We start from the raw sequence: 25,768 nt of genomic DNA on the forward strand, positions 1-25,768 counted from the left end.
AGCAGTCCATAGGGTAACATGAGGCCACTCATTCTTGGAATCTATCTTCTCACCTTCAACTGACCCCGGAAATGCTTCAAATGCAGCCATCTTATCAGAGTAGAGTAGTGCTGTAAGCTCCACTGGTACTTCTTATGCAGGAAAAGGCCATAGTCAGCTACAGCTTTGATGCCGTGACTTCTCTTGTGGGCAGAGTCAAATGAGCACGATTAAGATTCTCTAATTTCTTGTCTTTAAGGAAAGCTTCAATCTTGGGATCCTTCTTGGCTAACTGCATACATAGATATTACAGAATCAAACATTCTTTCTAGATGAAATACACGTAGAGTGAACTTTATTCCCCAACAAAGTAGTTCTAGTAGCTACCAAAAGTATATAAAAGTATAGAATTAATTGATATATTGAAGAGAGCACAATTCAAGAAGAGCAGACGTTTCCCTTACATTGTTAAGAACAGCATGAATTTCTGTAACTGGTAGACTGAGGGCAGCAAAAAATGATGGTTCCAAGTTTCCTCTCCTCGGTAACTGGCGGTATGTAATCACCCTTGGCAACCTTCTGTAATTCTTCCTGAACTTGCTGGACAGCAAACTCAAACGGAACCTGCAGATGTTGTGAGCGAAAGCAATAACAGCTTAAACCAGGAGATAATAGTTGGTTATATTAATGATAAAAGGAGATAACAGCGAAGAAAAATGCGGGGTGTGTAACAATAGAGGAAGAACAATGCCAGATGTACTAGCCTGAACTGAATTCAAATAGTCAGCATTCCCAGAAAGGATGTCTCGTAGTTGTTTCTCCCATTTTGTCCATTCCTGTGCATAAGACCCCTTGGTAGATTCTAATCTGTCACAATAATGATCAATGCAAGACTATGTAAACTTCTCAGTCTATAGCAAAAACCTTGAAGATATGGAATAAAAGTAAACAAGAGGCTAGTAGACAGATCAACCAACCCTGTCATCAATCAAGATAACGGACATTACATATACTTCGACTACAGTTCTATATGGCCACCATAGAAATGGCAATGTTGATCAAATTACAAGGAAAGAAGAGGAAGGAAAGAAGGAAAAAGAGAAGGGGAGAGGGTGAACAACTTCAAAAAGGTTCCAATCTTAAAGAGGGATTGATTTTCAGGTACTAAGAAAGTTCCTGAAATTTCAATGTCTACTATTGGCTATTGTCGACATTTTGCTCCTTGAAATATAGGTGATACAGTTTTTAACTAATATCCTTTTCTGTAAATCATATTTTGTTGTTACAACCTATTCAATTTAATTTGAAATGATCTGACATCTACTTACTACAAGTTTTCTAAAAGATTTAAGAAACAAAATCTGGACACAGAAAATAGTGTAATAGTTTCTACAGTATAAACTAAAATTCTATAAGACTGACCTTCCATGTCTTTTAGTGTGAAGCTTATATAGATCAATTCCTTCCTCCAGGACAGAGTGCAAAGCCTCAGGAAGGGGAGTCCTACGGACAGATGAAAGCATAACAAAATAAGTAATAGTGAAAGAGGATTAATGAATATAATCTATTCTAAATGTTTTTAAGTGTCAACAATTTTCCACCTTGACCTATCTCTTATAATTTATAAATCAAGGTATTCCAATTTGGAACTAGGAAACAATATTTAAATTGAGGAGAATCAATTGTCAGTTGTAAGTATAGACAATGATGGAATACAATGAATGCTACCAGGCTGTTAAATTGCTATTATATATATAATTGTATGAAGTACTAACACAAGTATTAACATAAATGTACCTATCCGGCTTCAACAGTGGCATCTTGACAAGCGACCCAAAACGCTCAATTAATTCACTCTCAAACTTCTTTACGGCTCTGACATTGGCAAATCAGTTTAGAAACTAATAAAACCTAGAAATGGAGTCCAAATAAAAGAAGCATCATACCTTGCCCTCATAGAGGTGATAAAACATTAGAAGCACATAACCAGCATTTGGAGATGCCTTGTCCAGATTTCCCTTAAAAATTTGAAAGAAGGGGGGGGGGGGGGAATCAGAGATGGAAGGTAACAAACCTCTGGAAATTGAAGGATTGTATATTTCAGAAAAATAAGGGATATATACTGGATGATTGACTCGTTGAAGCACACGAAACATGAAAACAGCTAATGCATCAAGGGAAAATGGATTTGTATCAGTTCCTGCAGAATCGAAGATACAGATATATTCAGAGAGAAGAAACTAAAACTCATTTCAGAATTTCAAGTTCTTTATCACCAAGACATAGTATGCCACAGCTATGCTTCTGATCAATGCATACCTAGTATTTGTTGTTAGCCTCATTCTTTTGACGACCAATTCTTTAGTCACAGTTTAAAAGCCAAATAAATACTCAGTTCACTCTGGTTGCTTTGGACTCGAGTATAACACAAAGAAAGATTGAGTAAATGCTTCCTAATTGGTTTATGTTGGGCTAGAAGATGCTGCCCTTATATAATACAGCAGACACTAACGGATATAGTCAAGAAAAAAGTAGGATTAACCACAAACCCAACCTTCGGAATCCGGCACAATGGGCACAGCAGATGCCCTGGTTCTGCGACACATGTCTTCTATCTGCATATTTGATTTTGTTAATGCATATAGAGCTTTAACAGTTATATAATGCAGACAAAGGCATAATTGATGATAAACATTGTAGATTAAATTAAATTAAACCAACAAAAGAAGCAGATGATTTCCCTAAAGCAATTTCATGACAAAAATATATATCAATTCAAGCCTCACAAAGGCAACTCATCAAAACATGAATAAGAATGCATGGCCATCATATTACTTTTTCTGTTTGCTAGTCTAAGAGAAGTGTGGGAACATGGTACTATCCTGGCCATTCACAAGGAAAATAAAAGGCCACCTGACAAGATTTTAATTCAGTGGGGGGAATGAGTTTCCAATTATTGAATTGTTCTTTCTTATTTCATTTTTAATGTCAACCAGAACTCAAATTTAATTTGCTCCCCTTCCACTGCATGAATTGACAACATCCAATGGAAGCAAGATCAAGTACTAAACAATTAAATATGAAAATGATACCATTGACAGAAGAACAGTCACAAAAGTACTAAACGAGATCCTATTAACAACAGGGAAAGAGATACGAGAGGGAACCAAGTGCGGGGAAGAGAAAACATAATTTCAAGAGGCCACAATGAAACAACTTAACCAACCAATCTCCAAACTTCTTCATTTGGGGCATTCTTGTCAGCAAGGATTATAGACTTTGGTTTCCTTCTGCGTTCTTCAGCCACTTTCTGCCAATATTTTCCTGTTGATAAGCCACAAAATTTAGTTATCTGAGAAGAATTGATTGGTAAATATATATATTCAAGTATTATAGGCAATGCTAAGAGAGAATGGACCCTCATGTAAACATTTAACATGATCATATACAAAATTTCATGATTGATGAGGGGAAGAGGACCTTAACCTAGGTCTCATAAGAAAATATAATCAATGGAGAAAATCCACATGATCAAATATGTGAAATTTCCACATACTAAGGTACTTTCTTAACCTAACTATCAAGACTAACACATGATCCAGTGATCGTTTACAACTTCAATAAATAGGAACAACTAAGTGAGGGAATAATTTGAACCTGAATCATATTAGGAAGAACTTTTACAATTTAAAAACCAACGTTTGTCCATTTCTAGATCCTATAGGAGAAATATTACCTTTTATCATATCACCCATGAGACTATGCATTGGCCGCTCATCTCCTAATCCTTCTTTAGCCTTTAGCAATTCTTTGCAAAGGGCAGACTTAGCACAACCAGGTATTCCTGGAAGAAAAGGAAAACCTCTTATAGATAAGTAATAACAAAGACCAAGCTGCATAACTACACTTAAGAAAAATGTAATAATCATGGGTTCACCTACAACAAAATCAATTATGCCTGAATTACACACACAGCAATTAGAAAAGATTGTCATAAACTCTCTCCCCTAAACTAGCTTAGCATCTAACAAATTCTAAAACAAAATCCTCATTGTGATTACAGTAAAACACCAAGAAGTCACTCAATAATGCTAGCTGAAACTGATTCCTATGCAGTAGAAAACAGCTAACTCATCAACTTGACATATTTTAACGTTGCTGAAGGTTTCACATATAAGTAGAATTACCAGGAAAGAATACAATCAGCCCATCAGCTTTTGGGACCGTGTCTTGAACTGGGATACTAGGCCCAGGTGACACTGACTCCCGCTCTGCTGCAAGATCACCTTCTTCGTCCTGGCCTTCCTCAACAATGGCCAAGAAATCTTCAGTCCTAACTAAATTACCCGCAGAGCCTATTAGAGCCTGGTTCAGAGGACTTCGTCTTCCGAATTGTTCAAGGAAAGGTTCAGCTTCACTAAGATAAGTTGATGATGATAGTTGCTTATTTCCACACTTCCTTCTTATAAAGACAGCCCTGTATGCAGAGAATATATCTTAATCGATTACACCAACCAAAATAGGAAAACAAAGAATAGACAAACAGATAGGAGAAGAGAAAAATGACTAGAATTGCAGGTGTACCATTCATCAAGCATCTTGCTAAGTTCTCTCTGCTTTCCTGGGGAGGTTCCCCAGATTTTCATTTGTCTGTGATGTCAAAGCAAATGAATATAAGATGAAGAATATAAAATTTGTTCAAATTACAAACTACGTAGACAAAAGAATAAACATATTACCAACATATTCCTAATCCTTTAATATTACATCTTCAATAACAAGTTTATTATGCTAAATAATTGGTTATGCCCTTGGAATTACTGAACCAGAACTGAATAACTAACATGCTGATAAAACATGTCATGAAGGAGGACATAGATGAAGGATAGGGTATAACACAGCTTTGGAATTAATGGCGGTTTACTTTTTCTTGGTTTATTTGTCTCACATTAAGTTGCTTGGGTATGTGGGTGGCTGCGGGTGTTAGTTGTTTAGAACACAAACGCTTCTAACAATGTAACACATACTACAAATGAATCTAGTCGAGAATCAAAGTTTATCCGCTAAAGTCCTTATGTGCATGCCATGTGGTACCATTTTGAAGAGTTATTAAAGAAACCTTCTTATGAAGCAACAATTCATGCTTAATATACTTCCTAGACCATAAAGATCATTTCTATGGCAATCATGTTTTTACAACCTAACTGATGGTGAAAAAGATGCTCAGATGTGAAAATGTACATTAACTTGGAACATGCATTTAAAAATAAACTATGCAATACAATTATGTGTCGTTAAATTTTCCATCAAAATATATGAAAGCAAACTATAATATAGTTTCAGCTGTCAAATACAAGCCCCGTTAAACTTACCTCAGGTAATAAGCCTTGTAAGCACCTGGACCTTCTTTAAACAGAATTGACAAGCCATTTCGAATGAGAAATGTTCGCAACTGAGGAGAGGTAAAATAAGATAGAAAGTTACAATAACAAAATGAATTCTTCCTCATAAATGATACAAAACTGTTGCGATATCAACTAACTAAGCAAGCATTAATTCACTTGTATTATATAAATTCATGGTTCGCTCTCATGCCAATCTTTTAACAAAGTCTGCAATTAGCAGAACCTACACCAGAAACATTGAATAAAGCAATTCAAACAATAGCAAGAACACAAGTGATAGTCAGCCAAAGGAGCAAAATTAGCTTGCAAATCTCAGAATAAATGAATAGATAGATTAAAAGGAAAAAAGCATTTACCAACGATATAGTGGCCATAATCCAGGTTTATGCTGAAAGTGCCAAACATTTGCAGCTCAGAATTATCAGTAAAACTTATTTTGCAAGATAATAGAAGGCTCTCTAGAAAATTAATAAGCTGAGGCATTCAACAATAAATCAGATTGAAATGGGGACCTTTCATTTTTTCTGGTATTCCTGAAAGCTGAGTCACTGTGTACATGATGACATTTTGTAGAAAGATTGTCACTTGATATGTCATCAACTTTGTGGAAGTTATGATAACATTTGAATGCAGCGGGGAAGCGTTTTTCCCTCATCAACCGGACAACTTCCTGACTCAAATTTAAAAAGAAAGATATAACTATGAACTGAACGATTTATAATACAGTTTGGCATAATTACAAATTGCCATGTGTAACTATATGATTTAAAGGATGTACTGACTGCAACTTTTTAGTTGAATAGTCTGCAGGATTGGTTTGCAAAAACTTGAAACAGCAGATCGGTCTGCATTTCTTGAATGAGAATCAGTAGCACAATCCAAACCAATCCGAGTAGTCGGGACAAAAAGACTATCCAACACCCTCAAGAGAGCTTTTTATTTGCTGTAGAAGAATAACAAACACAATAGTCAATTCATTTACTAAAAATCATCTGGATTTGGATCTTTATGATGAACTTGTCATTAAACAATAGCAAACAGGGTGAATGTGAACCACATATCTGCATTGGGTCTCAAATAGGGTTCATCACGTTGCTAGTTTTTTGACCACTCTAGCTTGACAGATGGTACATAAACTGATGACCCAGATCCAAATCCACTCAAGAATTGCAATAGAATGATTCAAATAAGATGTATTTATGCTGTACCTGTTTTTCATCAGACCTATTGCAGCACAAATTTCCTTAGACTTGGTCCCAATCAGGCATCTGAGGAGAATGGAAAAATTATATGCTATTAACTTTCTTTGAACTTCAACTAAATTAGGAGGAGCAAAAAGGTACGCTTTTAGCAAGAAAAGGGTTTAAGTCATTATCACAGAAAAAAAGGGTTCATTTGCATAACCAATCCATTTTCAGGTACTCTGATCAAATATTGGTACTATGCATAAAAGGGATTATTCAATGATCCTAAGCCTTGGCATATCTAATTCTCCTTCCTCAACTAACGAGCATAGTACAATAAAATAACAAGCATAAGATGCAGTACAGCAGCTAGCACACAATATATAGAGAGAACCATGATCATACCTCCATCAGCAGTGGAAAGGGTATTCTTTCAAAATTTCTTCATATGATTTGGACTATCATGACTCACAAGACGAGCTACGAGACCTTCCAGAATTTCACCTTGGGCCTTTATATGGTCTTTAGAACTACATTTATGAAAATAGATATAAAATGAATTTTACATAAAACTCATGCAAAGAGAATTGGGACAACAACAACAACAACAACAACAACAGAAGCAGCAGATGAAAAAAAAATGTCAAAATAAACATATCTCAGGTGGAATGAAAAGGAAATAACATAGAACAAACTATAAACTATATACTTGATCCATTTGAAACATTAAAAAGTTCAAAGTTCATAGATAGATAGATAGAAATTCAGTGTCGAATATATTCCTTGCTACATCACCAAAAGTTTACTTCAAAAATATCTTGGTCGTCTATGGTGGATGCAGAAGTGGGAGATGATGATAATGGTAAGAAGTAAGCAAAGTTGAATTATGGCATCAAGTGTGCATGTAATATTATTCCTTTCAGAGATGTTATATATTTCTCCATTGTGCAAAACATATTCTTTTAAATCATCATTTGAAAATGGCTTTTAAGCAAATACTTTGTCTTCAGATAGAACATTTCATGTATGAAATAACAAGGAAAGATAGAAATATAGAACACTTTTGTGTATGACACTGTCAAGCATAGGGCACGAAGATCAAGTAAAATGAATTGTGCTAATCTTAACCTGGTACAGATATATCTGCAATTTCATCAAGAGCCTTGCACACCGGTGTTGCAGTACCCTCCTCACATAAAGCATCATAGGCAGCAAAGAAGGATGATGCTGATTTCCTATGTTTACATAAAGAAATGAAAGTGAAATGCAATTGGCTTGTCCACAAAAACCTCAAAACAGATAATATTAAGGTCCAAGTCAACATGTATGTGTTGAAATAAAATAGCTCGAACCCTTGTATTTATTAAAATAACATTGACCACCCTTATAAATGAAGTATATTCATCAAAATAAGAAAATCAATCAAAGGAGGTGAGATAGGGATTGTAGGGAACTCGTGTACCACCATTCCTTATAACAATAAGGTAATCGTGATAGATGAACCCAGACAGTAAATGAACCAAACAGTTTCTTTCAGTTAAAATTCAAAATTCCTCTGCAACTTCCTAAATAAAATAAGAAAACACCTAATATACCATATAAACACATAAAACTATGGATTCAAAAAACAAAAGGTGTTCAATTTAAACATATTTAAGTAGAAATGATCCAGAATTAAAGTGCAACTCCAAAGTCGGAAACTGGATTCGAAAGAAATATAATATTTGAGTCATTTATTATATGCTAAACAATATACATCCTCTATTTATTTTCTTAATGTAAAAGAAAAAGATCCTGAATGTTCACCTTGTTGAAAACAGCCACACGTGATTTGTAGGTAGGCGCCATTTTCTGCAGAAAGCAATTATTTCAGGAGTTGAATAGAACCTTGGCTTTCCATTGCCCAATTCAGTAACTGCTGTAACTACCGCTGTTCAGAAAAAGACAATAACAATGAAATTAAGATACAAAAGAATGTTACGCAAAACTCCACATGGATAAATCTTGGAATCATTTGAGTTGGATGCATTTGTTGTTTCCATGTAAGAATTAACTCATACACTTCTGTGGAAAACTTCATTGCTTTCTCAACTCCAGATACCGGGGAAAACAGTGACCCGTGTACCTTTCAATTGTTTTAATAGTCAAGGTTGTGGATCAGAAATAACTTAATAAAAGATCTAAGGAAGATGTAGACCAAACCTTGCTCTCTCTATATATATATTTGAAACAAAGAATTAACATGACAAATTTGTAATGATTTCCATGACCATGAAGCTTTGATCTTGTGCGTACAACATTAGTTAACATTGAGTTTCTTGAATGAACCAAAAAATAATTGTTCATACCATAATCTTCTCGGGGACGCTGTCCATGATCACCAAGAACAGCAGTTACAAGTTCCATTGATATGCACATGTGGTTTCTCTGAAAAAGAAGATAATAATGACAGTTTTAAGCATGACTTAAACTAGAGATTAAATAAAAGTAGCAATACAATCCTAGATTGGTATCATTATCAACTTATCTACACATGGTGAATATAATTAACAACCACATGAACTGAAAAGTGCATGCACAACAAGAGAGATCACAAAATGCATTGAATTATGAAAAAGAAACACAACTGGGAAGATATTGATTTTTTTAAAAATAAGAAAAACAGAAAATGAAGCCATCCACATGTTTCAAGACAATCACATTATTTGTACGCAAATCATTAGTAAATCACTGCATAATTAATTCTGCAAACAATTGTAAATTAGTATACATACTACCCAAAAATGAAAGAGCAAAGTGGGTTCAGCAGATAGTTAGCAATTAACAATATCAAACTAAGGTATCTATGCTCAAACAGTACAAATTACACAAGGACATGCAGCCTGAATTTTTTCAGATAAAAAGCTCTTAATTTGCACAAAGTGGCCCAATATACAACAATTCTTAACCTAATATATTAAGCATTTATGGAAATGTTTTAATGGAATAAACTTAAGAAAAATGCAAAAACTGAAAAAAAAAAAGGGGGGGGGGGGGGGGGGGGGATACTGCATTTTCTTTCTAATTCCATGCTTGATAATCATTGCATTTCCAAACATGTTTGCCACTACCACAAAGCCCAGATGCTATTCAAATTTATATTAATTTCCAAAATTACCTCAAGAAAATCATTAAATTCAGCTTGTTTTTTAGAAGCCGCAGCTCCCCAAGCCTCGCGAAACATCCGCCCAAGTACAAATACACCAACAGCAGTATATCTGCAACAATGGAAAAAAGCAATGAACCATAAATAAAAATATTAACCGCATAAAGAAAGCATAACAAAGGGATATGAGTAGAGGGAGAAATGGAGGCCAAGGGAATGTACTCCTAGCAAATTATTTATTTATGAATGAAAAACTATCATGCCCTAAGGCATGACCATTATCCACGTTGCTGCATGACTACTATTCAAGAAAAAAACAACGAGCATAAGGTAAATAAGGAAACAAAAAATTCCAAAATATACATAATCTGTCACAAACATACATATTTCCAAAACTATTTTTCGCATAAGCTCCACCTTCATGACCCGCATACATAAAAAGAGAACCAGAGTGTTTGAGAGAAACCTGCACATGCAGGAGAAGATTAACTCCACCAATGAAAATCAATAAAATCATAAAAATCACACCATTCAACAATTTCCCAACTAACACAAAATTTAAAGCACAACAAACATACCTCTAACGTAGCCAAACCTTTAGATACCATCTCAATCATTCTTATCCTTATCTACAGGCAAATAGAACAACCATAATATAAGCAATATTTTCAGAACTAAACGTACACTGAGTTGTTTAAAAAGCACATGATCAAACCTCTTGATCTGACTTCTCATTCTCGAATTTCGGGTAGAAAGTAGCTCTGATTTGCGCCTGCGAGTATGTGTTGTTGTCCACAGTAAATTTCTCCAACAAATTAGCGCTAAACAACTTGCTCAAACTGGGACTACCACTCGTTTTGGGCGAAGCCACAACAGCTTCAGCCCCTGCAGCAGCAGCAGCATCAGCTGCACCTTTACCGGCCATTTCAGCTTCGGCAGTTGCGACTCCACTCGCAGTTCCATAAGATTTCGGTTTCCAAATCACCTTCCTATCTTGGCCACCAGCTCCAACACTGGTTTTCGCCGCCCCGCTTTCAGCAATACGCAACCCGGCAAGGCCGTTAGTAACTGTTTCAGCTGAACCAGAAGTAGTTGCACCTCCCCCAGCCGCAGCCGATAATTCCCCTTCGCGTTTCGGTTTCTCCTTCCATTGTTGTCCCCTCCGCTGCAGAAAAATTGAACAGTCTCTCACTCACTCAATTAATCAAACAATCACTTCAAAATCTAGCGCGTTTCGAAGCTCGAAGCTAGCTCCGATCGAGAATCGGAACAGTATTCTAGAAATTCGAGTTTCAAACACGACAGTTAATCAGCTATAACTAACTAACTAACTCACTACTTTGAGGTGAATTAACAAACGAGAACCGATTTGCGGAGAACCGATTCGCGCGAAAGCAGGTAAGATGAAAATCAAAACGACAGTTAATCAGTTATAAATAACTCACTACTCTGAGGTGAGTTAACAAACGAGAATCCGATTCGCGCGAAAGCAGGTAAGATGAAAATTAAAACGAAATGAAAAGATCGTAAAGTGAGTACCTGATTGCGAGGCATTGGGATGAGTGAGAAAGGAGAAGGAGGAGAAGCGAGAGTTCTGTAGGGATGGGAAAATGGAAGTAAGAGGAAGGTTCTGGAAGAGAGACTGCAGAGAAGCCTCTGCGGTGCCGACATTCAAGTGAGTGAGACGGTTATAAATAAAATAAGTGAGAGAGGGTGTGAGGTGTAAGGAAATGGGAGAAGGGAGGAGGAAGAGAGTGAAAAACGCACACTCCAGATGCGACCCAGTAAACGAACGCCAACCAAGTAACGTGGGTTTTAGGTTCCACAGTCTCACAGCTCCCATGTCTATATGCCTTAAACCCCTTCTTCAGGAGTTAAAGTCCCTTTTCTCTGTTTTTTTTTCTTTTTCTTTTTCTTTCTTTATAATTATTTTCACTCATAGATTTAAACTTTTTTTAGGATTAAATTTAAGAACTTAATATTAATTTATGAAAAAAACTAACTATTTTATTTTTATTACAACAACATAAACAATATAATTGCCAATAAACTATAATTTAAATGTTATAATTTTTTTATTTTCACTTAAAAATCTCAAGTTCATTCTCATTTCTAATTTTAGAAAAGAAAACATAAATAGTATAATTGAATAATAATATTATCTCATTAATTGAAACGGCTTGTGATATAAATAAGAGATAAAATGACAAAAATCAGAATTAGTTCTGATTAAATTTCAATCCAAATATATATATATATATATATATATATATATATATATATATATATATATATATATTGTGAGTATTTCCAGTTCAATTAAAATCAAGTTCAATCAATTTTAAAAATATTTACAGAAATATTAGATAATCAAGTTTTTTTTAACCAAATCGAACTTAGTTAAATTTATATAAGCGTATTTATGTTTTTGTTGTTCTTCTTCTTCTTCCTCCTCTTCTTTCATCTTCATTACCATTATCATGATCATTATCAATGTCACTATATCTTCCTCCTCCTTCTTCTTCACAAAAAAAACAATGATAAAGAGAAAACGCACCAAGAATAAGAAGTATGATCCACATCCACATTTTGTTAGTGATTTTTGTTGGATTTAAACCAATTTAGTTAGAATTAATTGATAAAAACACTTGGATGTATAATAAAACCCAAATATTTAATCCAAAAAAACAACCTTAAATTTCAATATTTTTGTACCCTTTTAAGTTCATTTTTGACATTAAATCAGCCCCACTTAATCATAGACAATAAATTAAACGTGCATGCAAAAACTAATCCCTATTTAATATCAATAGAATGGAAATTACTCTCCCCAAAGTATAGCTTAGAAGTTACAACCTCAACCACGCAACAACCTTTGTAGGTATTACGGGATACGGCATATTTTCTGCACACAAAGCTTCCACGTCTAATGACATTGTTTATGAACAAGAGCATTTCCTACAATCACAAACAAGCTTCGCAGAGATTTAATCACATCAGTTCAAAAATTATAACGGAAGTTAATATCACGTTGTAAGCAAGTATACATTGTATAAGCCAAATATGAAAAGCATACATAGTTATACTATAACTATCCGCTGCACAATTTCAATCATCTCTTCGTCCAGGAGAAAAAGGGCATCATATCAGTTTTTCAGCAACACAAATTTGGAGTTAATTCCAATTTCGTGCCATATCTGAGTACTACAACGGTACAACCAAAAGCAAGTTTCAAATGTTGATTTTTATTTTCTTTCCTATAAATGCTCCATTAGAGATGAAGCAAAAACTATATGGTATGTACATCATAGAATGATAAAATTGTGATGTTCTGCCAGGGAAAACAAAAAAAAATGGAAAATAGGAAAAAAAAAAGAGCATTTTTATCCTATTATGTCCTATGTGTACTTGTTCTAGCTAGTTTGTGGCATTATCAAAGTTCACCATGGTTTGCTACTACTTCTTCTGGCTGTTGTTCAACATTTTTTTCATCTAGGGTGGTAGTTTCATTTTCATCTTGTTCTGAGGAAATAGTGAGGGGACCTTGTGGGGTTCCAAAAAGTGTTGTAAATATCTGTCTATGGCATTCATCACAAAAGTAGATATATGTGAAATGTCCTTCATATGGTAGCTTATGCACTGCAGCTCCAGGTAGTATTCGGTGCACGAAATCGGTCATTGATGGAGGAACCACTTTATCATCCATTCCCTGCAAACAATGCACAAGGATGAGTTGTATACTTTCATTCGAAACAAACATCATCTCAAACCAATTTAGACATTACATGAATCAAACAAAGTCGTACTTCACCTGGGTTCATCCGGATACATTCATTAAAGGATGTACTAAGATGTAAATGAAGAAAGTAGTGTTTTACATTACTCAAACAAACAACCTCTAAGTTCTAATATCTTCATCCAAACAAAAATAACCTCTAAGCAAATATAGTGTCCTTTTTCTTCTTCTTTCTTCTTTTTTCCCCCATATACTTGAAGGAACAGCTACGAAAAAATATAATCTGACATAATATCTATCTAGCAAAACTCAACATTTTGCAGAAACAACGGGTACAGCAAGGCAACAGTTGAAATGAGACACAATAGTATATATTTGTGTCATTAGCATAAATTGTTGATTAAAGAAAAAAAACTTTCATCAAAGTTTTCAATGTATGCAACCATTAAACGATTTCCATCCAATACATGCCATTTAGTGTACATTAAAGTAGTATGCTCTCGGTGGTTAGAAAGTTAGAGAAGAGCAAATGTTAATGAATGTGAAGATGATAATTGATAGAGGTGTGCACATGACAAAAATATGGAAGGAAAAGCAAAATGGGATATTCTTACGTATAGTGATCTGCTTTGATAACAATAAATGAGGATAGTTTGCCTAAAATGGTTTGGGCATTTATGACCCACTAACACATTATTGACAAAAAGAATGCTTATGAAAATTAAAACCCAAAAAGCATGAACCGAAGTTAAGAATAATTATGCTAAAGTGATGATTATACTCCAAAATTGTCCACCATACTTGGATCCACTTCAGATACTGTATGCCTCCACTGGTATCACAACTTTAATGTTTCAAATTATTGGCCAGAAATTGTCCTAATTGGTTTTCAATTGTTTAAAAATTAAAACGGACTAAATCACATTTTAAACCATTCAAAACATTTAAAGCTTCTTGAGATAAAAATGTATTGCTTATTTGTAATATAAACAACATCATATCGTCCCAGTATTTCAACATTGCTCATAAGGCTTTGGGAAAAAAGTCCTTAGAAGAATGCTTGCAGAAGATTTTTATCAAATAAGAGTGAATGCTTTAGTAAATGAAGCTTGTATAGAGGGTGTAGTAATCTAAACATTGATGCACTCACTTGCCATATATGTATTGGGCCAAGAAAACCCGTGTATTCCTCCTGAACTTCAATGAACATTGACTTCAGCCAAATGAGCAAATCAGCACTTCCGCTCCGTTTTTTCTTCTGCAACTTGAGGTCCAACAGGCTGAAACCCCAGTTTGAGACCTGCAGAGCAGCTTCCTCCAAAAAGGGTTTTGCATTTCCTTGCCTGATTGATTCTTCCACATCCCTTTGCCAGAATTCCTCATAGATTGGATCTTCCATCAGTGCTTTATCCTGCAAGGAACCGTTCGTGAGGGGATATGCTTAATCCAAGTTACTGGAATGCAAGTGAAAGACAACCATAACATGGACATCACATGGAAGTGTAGATCTCTTTCTATGGATACCAAACACATTTGTGTTGACCACAAGACAGAAATGGATGAGCAAAGCTTTTCTTACCCTCTTTCCCAGAGACAATGACAGCCACTTATCAATCTGACCATGCTTTCCTGACAAGAAGCTTCGTCGATAGAAGAAAGCGAGAAACCTAGGACTCCTCCAAGCTAAAAAATACATGAATTTTCTTTTTCTTGTCCATTTGTCCCAGGCTCTTCGTCTCTCTTCCCTTGTCATGAGACGATCGTATGGGTTTACCATGGGAGCAAACATGGCCGCACCTGAGATTTACTTAGATTTATTCCGAAATGCATGCCAAAATATACCATGTTTAAAAAGATGCAAGAACTATGTAGACCCATAACTCTGAGCTTTATCTCAACTTTAAACTAGTTATTCAGAACACCTTAATAAGCCTAAAATGTGACAATAACATAAATAAACAATAATAATTGTTTTGAAAAGTGAATAAGCAAGACACCAGCTATAAAAGCTCCAAGTTTTATCATGTTGAGTATATCCAAAGTTGCATGGAAACAAAAAGAAAAAGAACTATTGATACCTGCTAATCTATCAGGAATGTATCTAAGTGCAGCCCAAGCATGCATACTTCCACTTGAGTAGCCAACAACCCAAAACTTTTTAAGGCCGAGCGAGTCTGCTAGAAATAACATATCTGCCGCTGAAGTTTCAAGATTTCGATTGGGATGTGGATCACTCTCCCCAAACCCAGGAAGATCATATGTCAACAAGCAAATGCCGAACTCTTCAAGCAGTGAACCCTTAACTCCGGGAATTCCTAATTTTGAATTTGAAGATGGTGTCAACAGTCTATAGTAGGATACCAAAAAAAAATATTATAAAAAAAACAGCAGAACAAGAATTTAACACTTCAAACAACCTGCAAGCCGAGAGGAAAGAAAAGTATGAGGAGCAATCATTGAAAATCTAGCTCTGTTAGCAGGAATGCCTTGCTCCTTATACGCCAAATATCTTCCATCTGGAAGCACTATGCGAGCAGCACTAGGAGGATGCAGAAATACTTCCTTGACTTCCTTTGTCGAAGGGGATGATGGATCATGCTCTAAATTTAAATATATAGCTGCAAACATATCAACCAATCATGACATCTACCTATAGCCAGAATGTAACATCAAAGCACAACTTTTCCAATCCTGATTTCACCAACACATATAGAACTTTACGAGTTTCTATTATTTCTTGAAGAATGCATTAAAAACCTTAGGCTGGAATTGGACATTGTTTCTGAGATGGAAACAGAGGACAAAGAAGCTCATTTGGTTGTGGAGAGACAGATAGAGACAAAATAATTTCCATTTATAAGATAAATAATTCATGTATTTTCCATATAAATGTCCTATACTTCTATATTTCAATATCAGAGATAATATCCAAACGCAGCCTTAAGGTATATATGACTAGGGGTAAACATGCTGCAGAAATTATCATCAATGAATTTAATGTGTAACACTGATCCATGAAAACTTCCATTCCATTTTTACCCCCTCAGTCTAAACATACCATAATACAAGGGAGTAAAATAAGAACTTAAATATAAGATTCAATTATATATATATATATATATATATATATATATATATATATATATAAAAAATGTAAGTAAGCCTAGTGTGGTATCAGCTAAATACTGAATGTTCTATCAATACAACCAAACTATATAAAATAAATCTATGAATCCAAAATCAGATTTATCCATATGGTGGTTCTAAAAATAATAATAATATTAACAACAACAACAGCAATAATAATAATAAAGGACATAAATAGAAAATTAGAGTGATTGAAGTAGATTCAAGTCGCACCTGCAAAGGCAAGTAAGGAAACAAAGAAAATAACGGACCAAGCATGAAGTGGATCCTTATCTTCGGGTAAATACTCATTGAAGAAGCTCAATTTTCCACACACCTTGGAACAAGTTCCACCCACTCTTTTCCCAAAGTATGAATCCCTACCGAAATTCTTGACCAGGTAAGATTCTTCGTTGACGAGGCTTTGTTTCACAATGTCCCTACAACCTTTGCCGAGCTCCACCGTCATTTCCGCCACACCTTTCATGAACTCCGTCACACACTCCTTCACTCTCACCCATTCACCATCACCGCCACCGCCACCGCCAACAACAAATCCCGATGAGTTGTTGTTTCTGTTCATCTTTCTCTCCCTTCAGAGGGTCCACATTTTCTTAAGAAGAAGAAGAACAACAACAACAATGAAACGAAAAAAAAATGAAGGGGGAAAATGAGTATTTATTGAATTATTTAATTAATTAAATGATTTATTTGAGGTTGAATTTGAGAGTGAGTGAGCGAGTGAGTGGTAGTGAAGGAGGAATTTGGAGAGGCTTAAATGTTGACAAAAGAAAAAGACTGAAAAGGCAAAAGGAAAAAGGTGGTGGGTGAGAGCAAAAAATGGCAGTGCCTTTTTTTATGGTTATGGTTATAAGGAAGGAACCTTTGGGACTTGGGAGCAAAACAAACAACCATGTGTGTGCCCTTTGTTCTTAAACGGTTACATGCCCATTCCCCTCTTTATATTCTTCTACCTACATCATATTCATACTACTCATATATATTTATTTTATCTTTGAAATTGGTGAGTAACTAAAGATAAAAGGAGAATTAGATTTTCGAAGAGGTTAACTTTGGATTAATTAATTTTTAAAAAAAAGTATTAATTAGATCTTTTAAGTTTTAAGATAGTAGATATTATATATGTCTATGCTTTTTTTAATGAATAATACGAAATAAAATGGAATTGTTCATATATTTTACTATTTATAGTAGTGCATACTTTATTACTGTCACGTGAGCATAAAAATAATGTAGTTTTAGACAGTCAAACTTTTATTATTTTTTGAATTTTCATATATCATTTATCAACTATTTTTTATTTATCACAAATCCTATTAAAACAAGTGAAATTTCGCTCCAAAAATTATTATTTACATAACTATCTTTTATAAATAGGCACGTCAGAGTAATTAGCAGTACATATAAATATCACTGTTAAGTTTTAGTTAATGAAAAAGGATATCATGTGTCTACGGTTTGCTATCTTGAATGACTAAATTAGTACTTTTTTTTTCTTTAAAAACTAATTAGTTTAAAGTCAAAATTTTCGTAGACCTCATTGTCACTTTACTCATAACAAAATATTATTGAAGTGCACTTGTTTTCATATTTACATAATAATTAAGAATAACTGTTAGATGATAATTTGATTTTTATGATATTTTTGGGTATGTCAATGATTAACGGTCATGGATCGAATTTTTATTTAAAATTTTATAGTTGGCCAATAATTTGCTATACATAAGGCGATATTTAAATTTTTTGTACTTATTTAAACAAATTAGTGAACTATTTATTAAACCAACCTAAGTTGGTTTTGCTATTTTGCTATATAATTTTTTTTTTTTGTAATTTTGCTATATAATAATTTTTATCTATCATTTTTTAATAAAAACAACTTTATTTTAGTGATGATCGATATAATTTATCGTTCATATTAAGTAATTAATTCATCATTCAATAATTCAGGATTGACTAAAGAACTAACTAGTTATATAAAGTTCCTGGATTTTTGTTCTACTTAAAAAGGGTTGCATTCTATTCTATAATGTGGATTACTAGGATTCTCCCACTCACTAAGATAGTCATAACAAATTGACAATGTTAATAAAAGTGCTATTAACATATGAAATAACAAATTGAACCACGATTTATTTTGTCTAAAGCACTTAAGCTTTTTCCCCCACATGTCATGACTATGAATGAGAAAATATAAGTGGATATTAATTTGCAACATCATCAAAGATTATTTCAATGCCTAATAATTAACTAGGGATGCAAGTTCAATTGTTCAAAGTATATTAACTTTGTCAATATACTGCATAATTAAGCTGATTACCCACAAAGGCCGCATATTGCAATTTTTCCAACAAAAGTAAACGCAGACAGATAGATTTTATTTTATTTTATTTTATTTTATTGGGTATTAAGAGAATTTTTTATTTTTAATATTATATTATTAGAGGTAAAATCTTTTATCATGAACCAAACTGTGTGTTGAACACAACTATGGCCATCTACATAACGTCAATGATATTTTGTGTTTCTTTAATTAAAATAATATTTTTTTAATAAAACGTTAGTGACATTTTATGTTTTAATAATTAAAATAATATTTTTTATTATAAAATGTCAGTAACATTTTATTTTTTATAATTTAAATTTTTTTTATTACAAAACGTCAATAACATTTTGTACTACCACTACAATTATATAAAATATTAAAATAATAAATATTTTTGTATTTCACATTAAAATTATTCATATATAAATTTTTTAGCCGTAGTAAGACAGATAGAAATATAATTGTGAACCTTTTTGCGAGTAAGGACTGGGAGCCCACACGACACATGCCTTGGATTTTTCTGAATATTATTTTATCATATTATATGAAGTTAATTTTATCCATCTTTGTCTACCAAATAAAAAAATATTAATAATTATCTTTCATTTCATTATTATATGCCACCTATAAGTCTTTATAACATAACCACATAGTTGAACCACTTTACCTGAATTATTATAGTACCTTGACGAGCTGGAAGAATGAACAAAACAAAAATGACACTATCATGTAGTTAATACTTAATACACACATCTTTTAATTTTTATTTTGCCATATTGCGTTAAGATTAACTTATTTGTGGTTCAAAATAAGCTATGATTAAGAAAATGTTCGAAGCTATTCATTTTCTTAAAGAAGTGTAACTACTTTTTCCCACCCCAACTAATTGTTTCCAAAGATGGCTTTAAAAGTACATTGATGAAGCTAATTATAATAATAATGGAGTATCAAAGGATGTGAACGATCGTAATAAAACAACAACACTATGTTTTAATTTAATTTTCTCATTGTCGTTTTCTCAGGATTAATACCTAATAGACTAATAATGCTATTAAACATTGTTCTTGGAACTTGTATTATATGGTTAAGCTTCTTGTGGTGTTGGCTTCTTTTAGTTGATGTTTTCTTTGGATTTTTGTATGATCTCATGTGTTTATCCTACTTGTTCTGGATACATATATTTATCTATTTAAAAAAGAAAGAAAGAAAGAAAAACATTGCTCTTAGAAAGTTAGAATCCTAATTCAAACTAATTAGGATTAGGCTCATGTAAGGTAGTTAGTTACTTGTTAAAAGAATAAAATAGTACAGTAATAAATTTAGAATTGTGTAGAATCATAATCCGACTAAGAAACCACCATTAGTTAGATTTTTGTTGTGAAATAGAAATACCCTTTAATTTGAGATGGTTAGTTTTATAGTTACCAATGAATACACACTGTAAGTAGCATCAAGTTTCTTAGAAATTTTGTTAATTGCACAGCTCAAATATGAACAGGGACACGTGCATGTGCATATGCATGCAACAGTAATTGAAAAGTGATGCTCACAAATCACAACAGGGCACATTAACATTAAAGTTCATATGTCCTAGCTTAGGCATAACCTTATGGCATAGCAAAGTGGGGCAGGGAAATATGACATGACCTTATGAAAGGTCCAATACGCCACAAGAGGTTGGAAATTCGTTGCACCTTTAAAGGAGCCCAGTATGCAACATGGGCTCTACTCTACCAACATGTCATTTTCAATTTTTATAGCGTTTTTTATAGGTAAAATTAATAAACTATAGCACCTATAAAACTGATTATGATATATTAAAAAAGAAGAGAGTATACAAATTTGAATCAAACATTACTAAAACCTCCCACCGGTTTCCATAGACTATTCACACTTTGCTAGTCAGGTATGTGCAAGTAATTTTTTGTTTTCTTTCCAAAATCCGACTGATTCATTTTGAGAATATGTGAGTCAGCTCCAAAAATTTACAAATTAATACCAGAAAAAGGGAGGATTAGGCAGATGAAATTACTATTTGAGAAATGCAGAGATCACACCATGAAACAATTGACCTAGCACTAGAAGGCACATATTAGTAATATTCATCATCTGAATAATCTGAGTCAAAAAATTCGTCATCTTCCTCCTCCTCTTCTTCTTCTTCGTCCGAGTCCCTCGCATGATCCTCAAACCAAATATTGTCCTCAGCCCAAAGTGGGCAAGAACACGTTGCTTTCTTGTTCTTCCACTCGGCTCCACAGTTGTAGCAGAATTCATAGCCACACCTATAATCATAACCAGAGAATCAGTGGTGATAGAATGGAACAAAAGTTTAACTAATTACAGGTTAATGTATCATTGCTTCCCAATGAAGACACTGGGATTCAACATTGATAACTTCTTCTCACATGAAAATCTGTTAATGAATCTCCTCTTCAAGTATAAAGAAGGCATGTATTCCTTATTTCCTGTTAAATACTTCCATCACCTGAAACTTTTACCTAGCAATAAATACTTTGTAGGTATACCAACATAAATTGGGATTGTGATGCCTATACAATAAACATCTGATTTTAATTTCAATTTTCAGTTAGTGAATCAATGATTACAAGAGTGATGATCACAACTTAGGTTAAATCCAAGTCAATATTAGAGTACCTGCAAGTCATGTGATAGCAGCCTTCAGCGAGTTCAATCATATGGTTACATTTCACGCACTGGCGCCATAGACTCCTGGATGCCAGAAACTTTAGCTTCAAATCTTCAGCAGGAGGGTTAGGATTCAACCTTTTGTAATCATAGCATTTCATGCCACTATGCCAAGGGACCTTGCAAGTAAAACAGAAGAGACCATGGCATTTTATACATTTCTTAGGTCCTGATTGTTCAAAATCACCAATAAGATTTTTGGAGTACTCAAAAAGCTCAGTTTTTGACATCAAAGCAGAGCATCGTGGATAGGGACAATAAACTTTCTCAGTAACTGGAATTGAAGCTTCCAACTTTCGCAGTTGCATGGTCTCAATTAATTTATTTGTCAAGAATTTCTTGCAGCTGTCAACTTGAAGCTCGGAATTGCATCCTTCATGAGGGCATTTTGGCACCATCCCATGAAGCAACTTCACCTCCACATGTTGTCTCATGCAAGAAAAGCAATACCGGTGTTGACAGCCATCAACCGAAAAAAAGTTATTGCCATCGGTATCCTCCAAACATATGACACAAGTTTCATTCAGATTCTTCATACCGTTAGAGTCCGCAGGCGCTGTCAATTGAGAAACGATTGCCTCTCTTGCAAGCTTAAATGCATACTTGACATCATGTCTTGCGAGAAGCATTGGAGCACAGTAAGTAAATTTTCTCCGTAGCACATTCACCTGATTGACTAGCAAAGCAACCTTCCGCTGTTTCACAGGCCATCTTCCCCTAACCTGATCCGTAAAACACTATTAAAAATATTCCAACCGTTTTTCTTGACACCAAAAAAAGTTCCAACCAAAGACAATGTCTGCCATCATTTTCATCTGAACAACAAAATACTATAATTTAAGCTATTATCAGGATTCACACCCTGGCTTGTTTATTGCTCCAAAAGTAACAAATTTCAAACAACAAATCCCCCAAGAAGCATTTTAAAATCTCAATTCTGACACGAAACTGAAGTAAACACATCATCAAAAATAAGAGAATTCCTAAAAGGAAACTTAAACTACTCTAGAAGTTCGACTGCCCCTATAACGATTCTAATTACCACTTACCAATCCTAGTCATGTGCAATGATTCTCTGATGGCATGTCATCATCAAAAATGATAAAGAGAGTTCCAATTCATTTAAAAGGATAACATGTCAGGACATGCTACATCCCCGAGAATCGGGAGCAAACTCTCCGAACACCTAAAACTCAAAATGGTGGTTGGTAAACATATCCCACCCCAAAAATCCTCCCACCTGAAACCTCTAAAATCACATCTATCTTAAAATTCTTTGAATAATATTTACAAGAAATTAACAAGAACTTCGACACTAATATACATTCCTCACTCTTCTAAGTTCTAACGAGTGAAGCCTCCTAAACCCAACACTTGTCAATCCATTGCATTCACAAATCAAGAGAAACCTCAAAGAAATCATCATCATCATAATCTTAATAAATTGGAACTTTCAATTCGTATCAACTACAAAACAACCAAAACCAAGAGAAGAAAAATAAGAAAAGGGAAAGGTGCCTCACGAATTGGAAGATTGGATAGTAATCGCAGAAGAACTGAACACGCTTCAAGTCCAAAGCGAACGCAGCATTCAAGCCTTCGATCAAAGCCTTAAGATCAGCAGCAATCTTGCTCGTTCCACACCCAATGAGTGGCTTTTGCACCTCAAGAATCAAGTTATCTTCAGGATCACAAATCGCAACCCCAATCCCAGCCAACAGAACCTTCTCTCCGTTTTTCAACTTCTCGTCTTTGCTCACCAAACCCTTAAAGTAAACCCTAAAAACCGCACCATCATCGCCTTCGTCCATTTCCAAATTGCCCTTCCCAGTATTCTTCTTCTTCGTCGACGACGAAGAAGAAGAACCCTCCCCGAAGAAGAAGGGTTTCTCGAAGTTATCGCCCCATTCGACCCAATCATCTTCGGGCATTCTAAGAATTTCGATGGCGACTTTCTGATCGTGGACGCGACGGTTGAGATCGAGACTCGTTTTGCGGGCCTCAGCCTCGCTGAGGTGGCGGTCGCGAAGTTCTTGCTCAACCCTCGCGAGTTCTTGCGCCTGGAGCGTTGTGGCGTTCAAAACAGCGTCGTTTTTGTCATCGTTGGTTGGTGGTGGTGGTGGTGGTGGTGGTTGCGGGGAGGAAGAGGAGGGGAGGGAAGCGAGGGAGGCGGCGAGAGCTTCTTCAAGCTGTAGTCGGTATGCGAATTCGAGATCGGAGTCGATGGCCTCAGCCGTGGCGAGCTCACAGCGTTGCTCCAATAACAGGCGGTGGAGGTCGTCGTCGGAGTCCATGAAGTCGTCGTCGTCGTCGTCGTCGTGGCGAGTGAGTGAGTGAGTGTGTGAGTGAGTGCTTCTTTTTCTTCCACACGGATAAATAATTGGAGAACTAATGTAAATATCAAAAAATTCTTATTGTTTTTAGTATTTAAAGTTTTGTAAAAAAAATAAAGTTATTTTTATTTTTTATTTTTACTTTTTTTTTCTACAGAATTTAAAAATCAAACACAAGGTCATTGACAATTTGACGGCTGATTTTTTTGTTATGAAAAAAAAAAAGTTGATGCTGCGCAATGAAATGGACATATTCACAATTTTCACGGCTATGATATCAGTTCAAAACATCGCTTAGGTTTTATTTTTGTCTTCAATTTTTTTTCCAGGAAACTAAACAAATGCAGCCTACATTTTGTTCTTTGCAAGGTTTTAAAAAAAATTATCCAAATGCAGTCTGCGTTTAGCGGTGGATAGTAATATTTTTTTTTGAAATAACAAAACACAGCTTGCATTTTATTTTTTGTGTCAATTTTTTTGAAAGATGCAAAATGCAGACTGCGTTTTATAAACTGTTAGCTTTTTTTTGGGAAAACTAAAAACGCAGGTTGATTTTTGTTTTAAAAAAATATATTTTAATCAAGAATTCTGTTCACCTGTAGTTTATTTGCACTAATCTCTTCACCTACAATTCTATCTAACAGTCGTCGATGAATCCCGTACTGCTGTGGTACCACACGTAGTACACTGGAAGATGATGAAAGTTAATAATTTCCTCGCCTAACTGCAATGTGTTATAGCAGTCAGATATCCACCTGTTAACCCATTGACTGTAAATCTCTCTCCAGTCATGGTTCTGTACTCCTGTCAACCACTTGCAATGATCACGACTAAGGTCGAATGCCGGGCCTGGTGGAAGCTGTTGCATCCTGAACTGTCGTCTAACTCGATCTGTCGGGTGCCACTCTATGCACTCGAATGACACTAGCGGCGACTTTGTGGAGCACAAAACAAATGGGCAGCGAGGTCATCCGGAACCCCACTCCCATATACGGCCGCTATATAAACTACATATTAGTTACCAAGAGGCCGATTAAAAAAATTATTCTTCATAATAAAAACATTAGATATTAATGGTTAAAACTTACATCGTCAACTCTCATGTCATTGAGTCCTCGCTTAAAATGGACAGTAGGCATCCGTATATATCTTGTATGTCAGCGTCAATGACTCCACCGACGTATAATAATAATAATAATAATAATAATAATAATAATAATTACAGTAAAAAACAATGTTGTCGCGCAAGTGGAATACCAACATTGCCGAGCTGATCGTGGGATATAGGTGTCAAGAGCGGCATACGCTCCCACGCCCAAACAAAAAATAGTATGAGTGAGTCATCCATCTCTTTAGAGTTGTATCGTGATACACGACACAACGATCTGTATAGGTGTGCCAGACTGATTGCCCCCCAACTGTAAGCTGGAATCCGGTGAAAATCGCGAAGCAGAGGCAGAAACTTCGAGTTCAATGAAGTGGTAGACTTATCCGGAAATACAATCGTTCCAAGTACGAAGAAAATGTGAGCCCGGACATATCGCTCAATCGACTCCTGTGTGTCACACGGTTCGGTGTCTCTGCACCGCCGAACCTATGCAAGATTCACCTTACCCAAGACGTGATCCTGCGGACCTGGTTTCCGACCAAAACAAGCAATGCAGTTCTCCACTAGAAACTGGTGACTGCTGTCTGTTCTACCCGTGACAGGATCCCCATTAACCGGGAGGCTAAATATATATGTAATGTCTTCCAACGTCATCGTCACTTCCCCAACTGGAAGGTGAAACGTGTGAGTTTCCAA

The 25,768-nt window shown here is 35.0% G+C and overlaps 2 protein-coding genes and 1 pseudogene across 2 annotated transcripts; all 3 read right to left on the reverse strand.

The window, feature by feature from the left end:
- Positions 1-3: 3 nt before the first annotated feature.
- LOC114927269 (tRNA ligase 1-like) lies at positions 4-11,567 on the reverse strand (annotated as a pseudogene).
- Positions 11,568-12,805: 1,238 nt separating this feature from the next.
- Positions 12,806-17,509, reverse strand: LOC114927267 (uncharacterized). The gene is made up of 6 exons (XM_029296887.2): positions 16,810-17,509; positions 15,867-16,067; positions 15,528-15,764; positions 15,029-15,246; positions 14,600-14,860; positions 12,806-13,422 (listed from the first exon to the last, which is right to left on the reverse strand). The coding sequence occupies exons 1-6, from the start codon at positions 17,156-17,158 to the stop codon at positions 13,147-13,149; spliced, it is 1,542 nt and encodes a 513-aa protein (XP_029152720.1). The 5' UTR covers positions 17,159-17,509; the 3' UTR covers positions 12,806-13,146.
- A 3,209-nt stretch (positions 17,510-20,718) lies between these two features.
- Positions 20,719-24,237, reverse strand: LOC114927268 (E3 ubiquitin-protein ligase RSL1-like). The gene is made up of 3 exons (XM_029296888.2): positions 23,155-24,237; positions 21,581-22,353; positions 20,719-21,207 (listed from the first exon to the last, which is right to left on the reverse strand). The coding sequence occupies exons 1-3, from the start codon at positions 23,923-23,925 to the stop codon at positions 21,015-21,017; spliced, it is 1,737 nt and encodes a 578-aa protein (XP_029152721.1). The 5' UTR covers positions 23,926-24,237; the 3' UTR covers positions 20,719-21,014.
- Between the last annotated feature and the right edge of the window lie 1,531 nt (positions 24,238-25,768).

The sequence above is a fragment of the Arachis hypogaea genome, unplaced genomic scaffold (genome assembly GCF_003086295.3).
Source record: "Arachis hypogaea cultivar Tifrunner unplaced genomic scaffold, arahy.Tifrunner.gnm2.J5K5 arahy.Tifrunner.gnm2.scaffold_95, whole genome shotgun sequence".
NCBI lineage: Eukaryota > Viridiplantae > Streptophyta > Magnoliopsida > Fabales > Fabaceae > Arachis > Arachis hypogaea.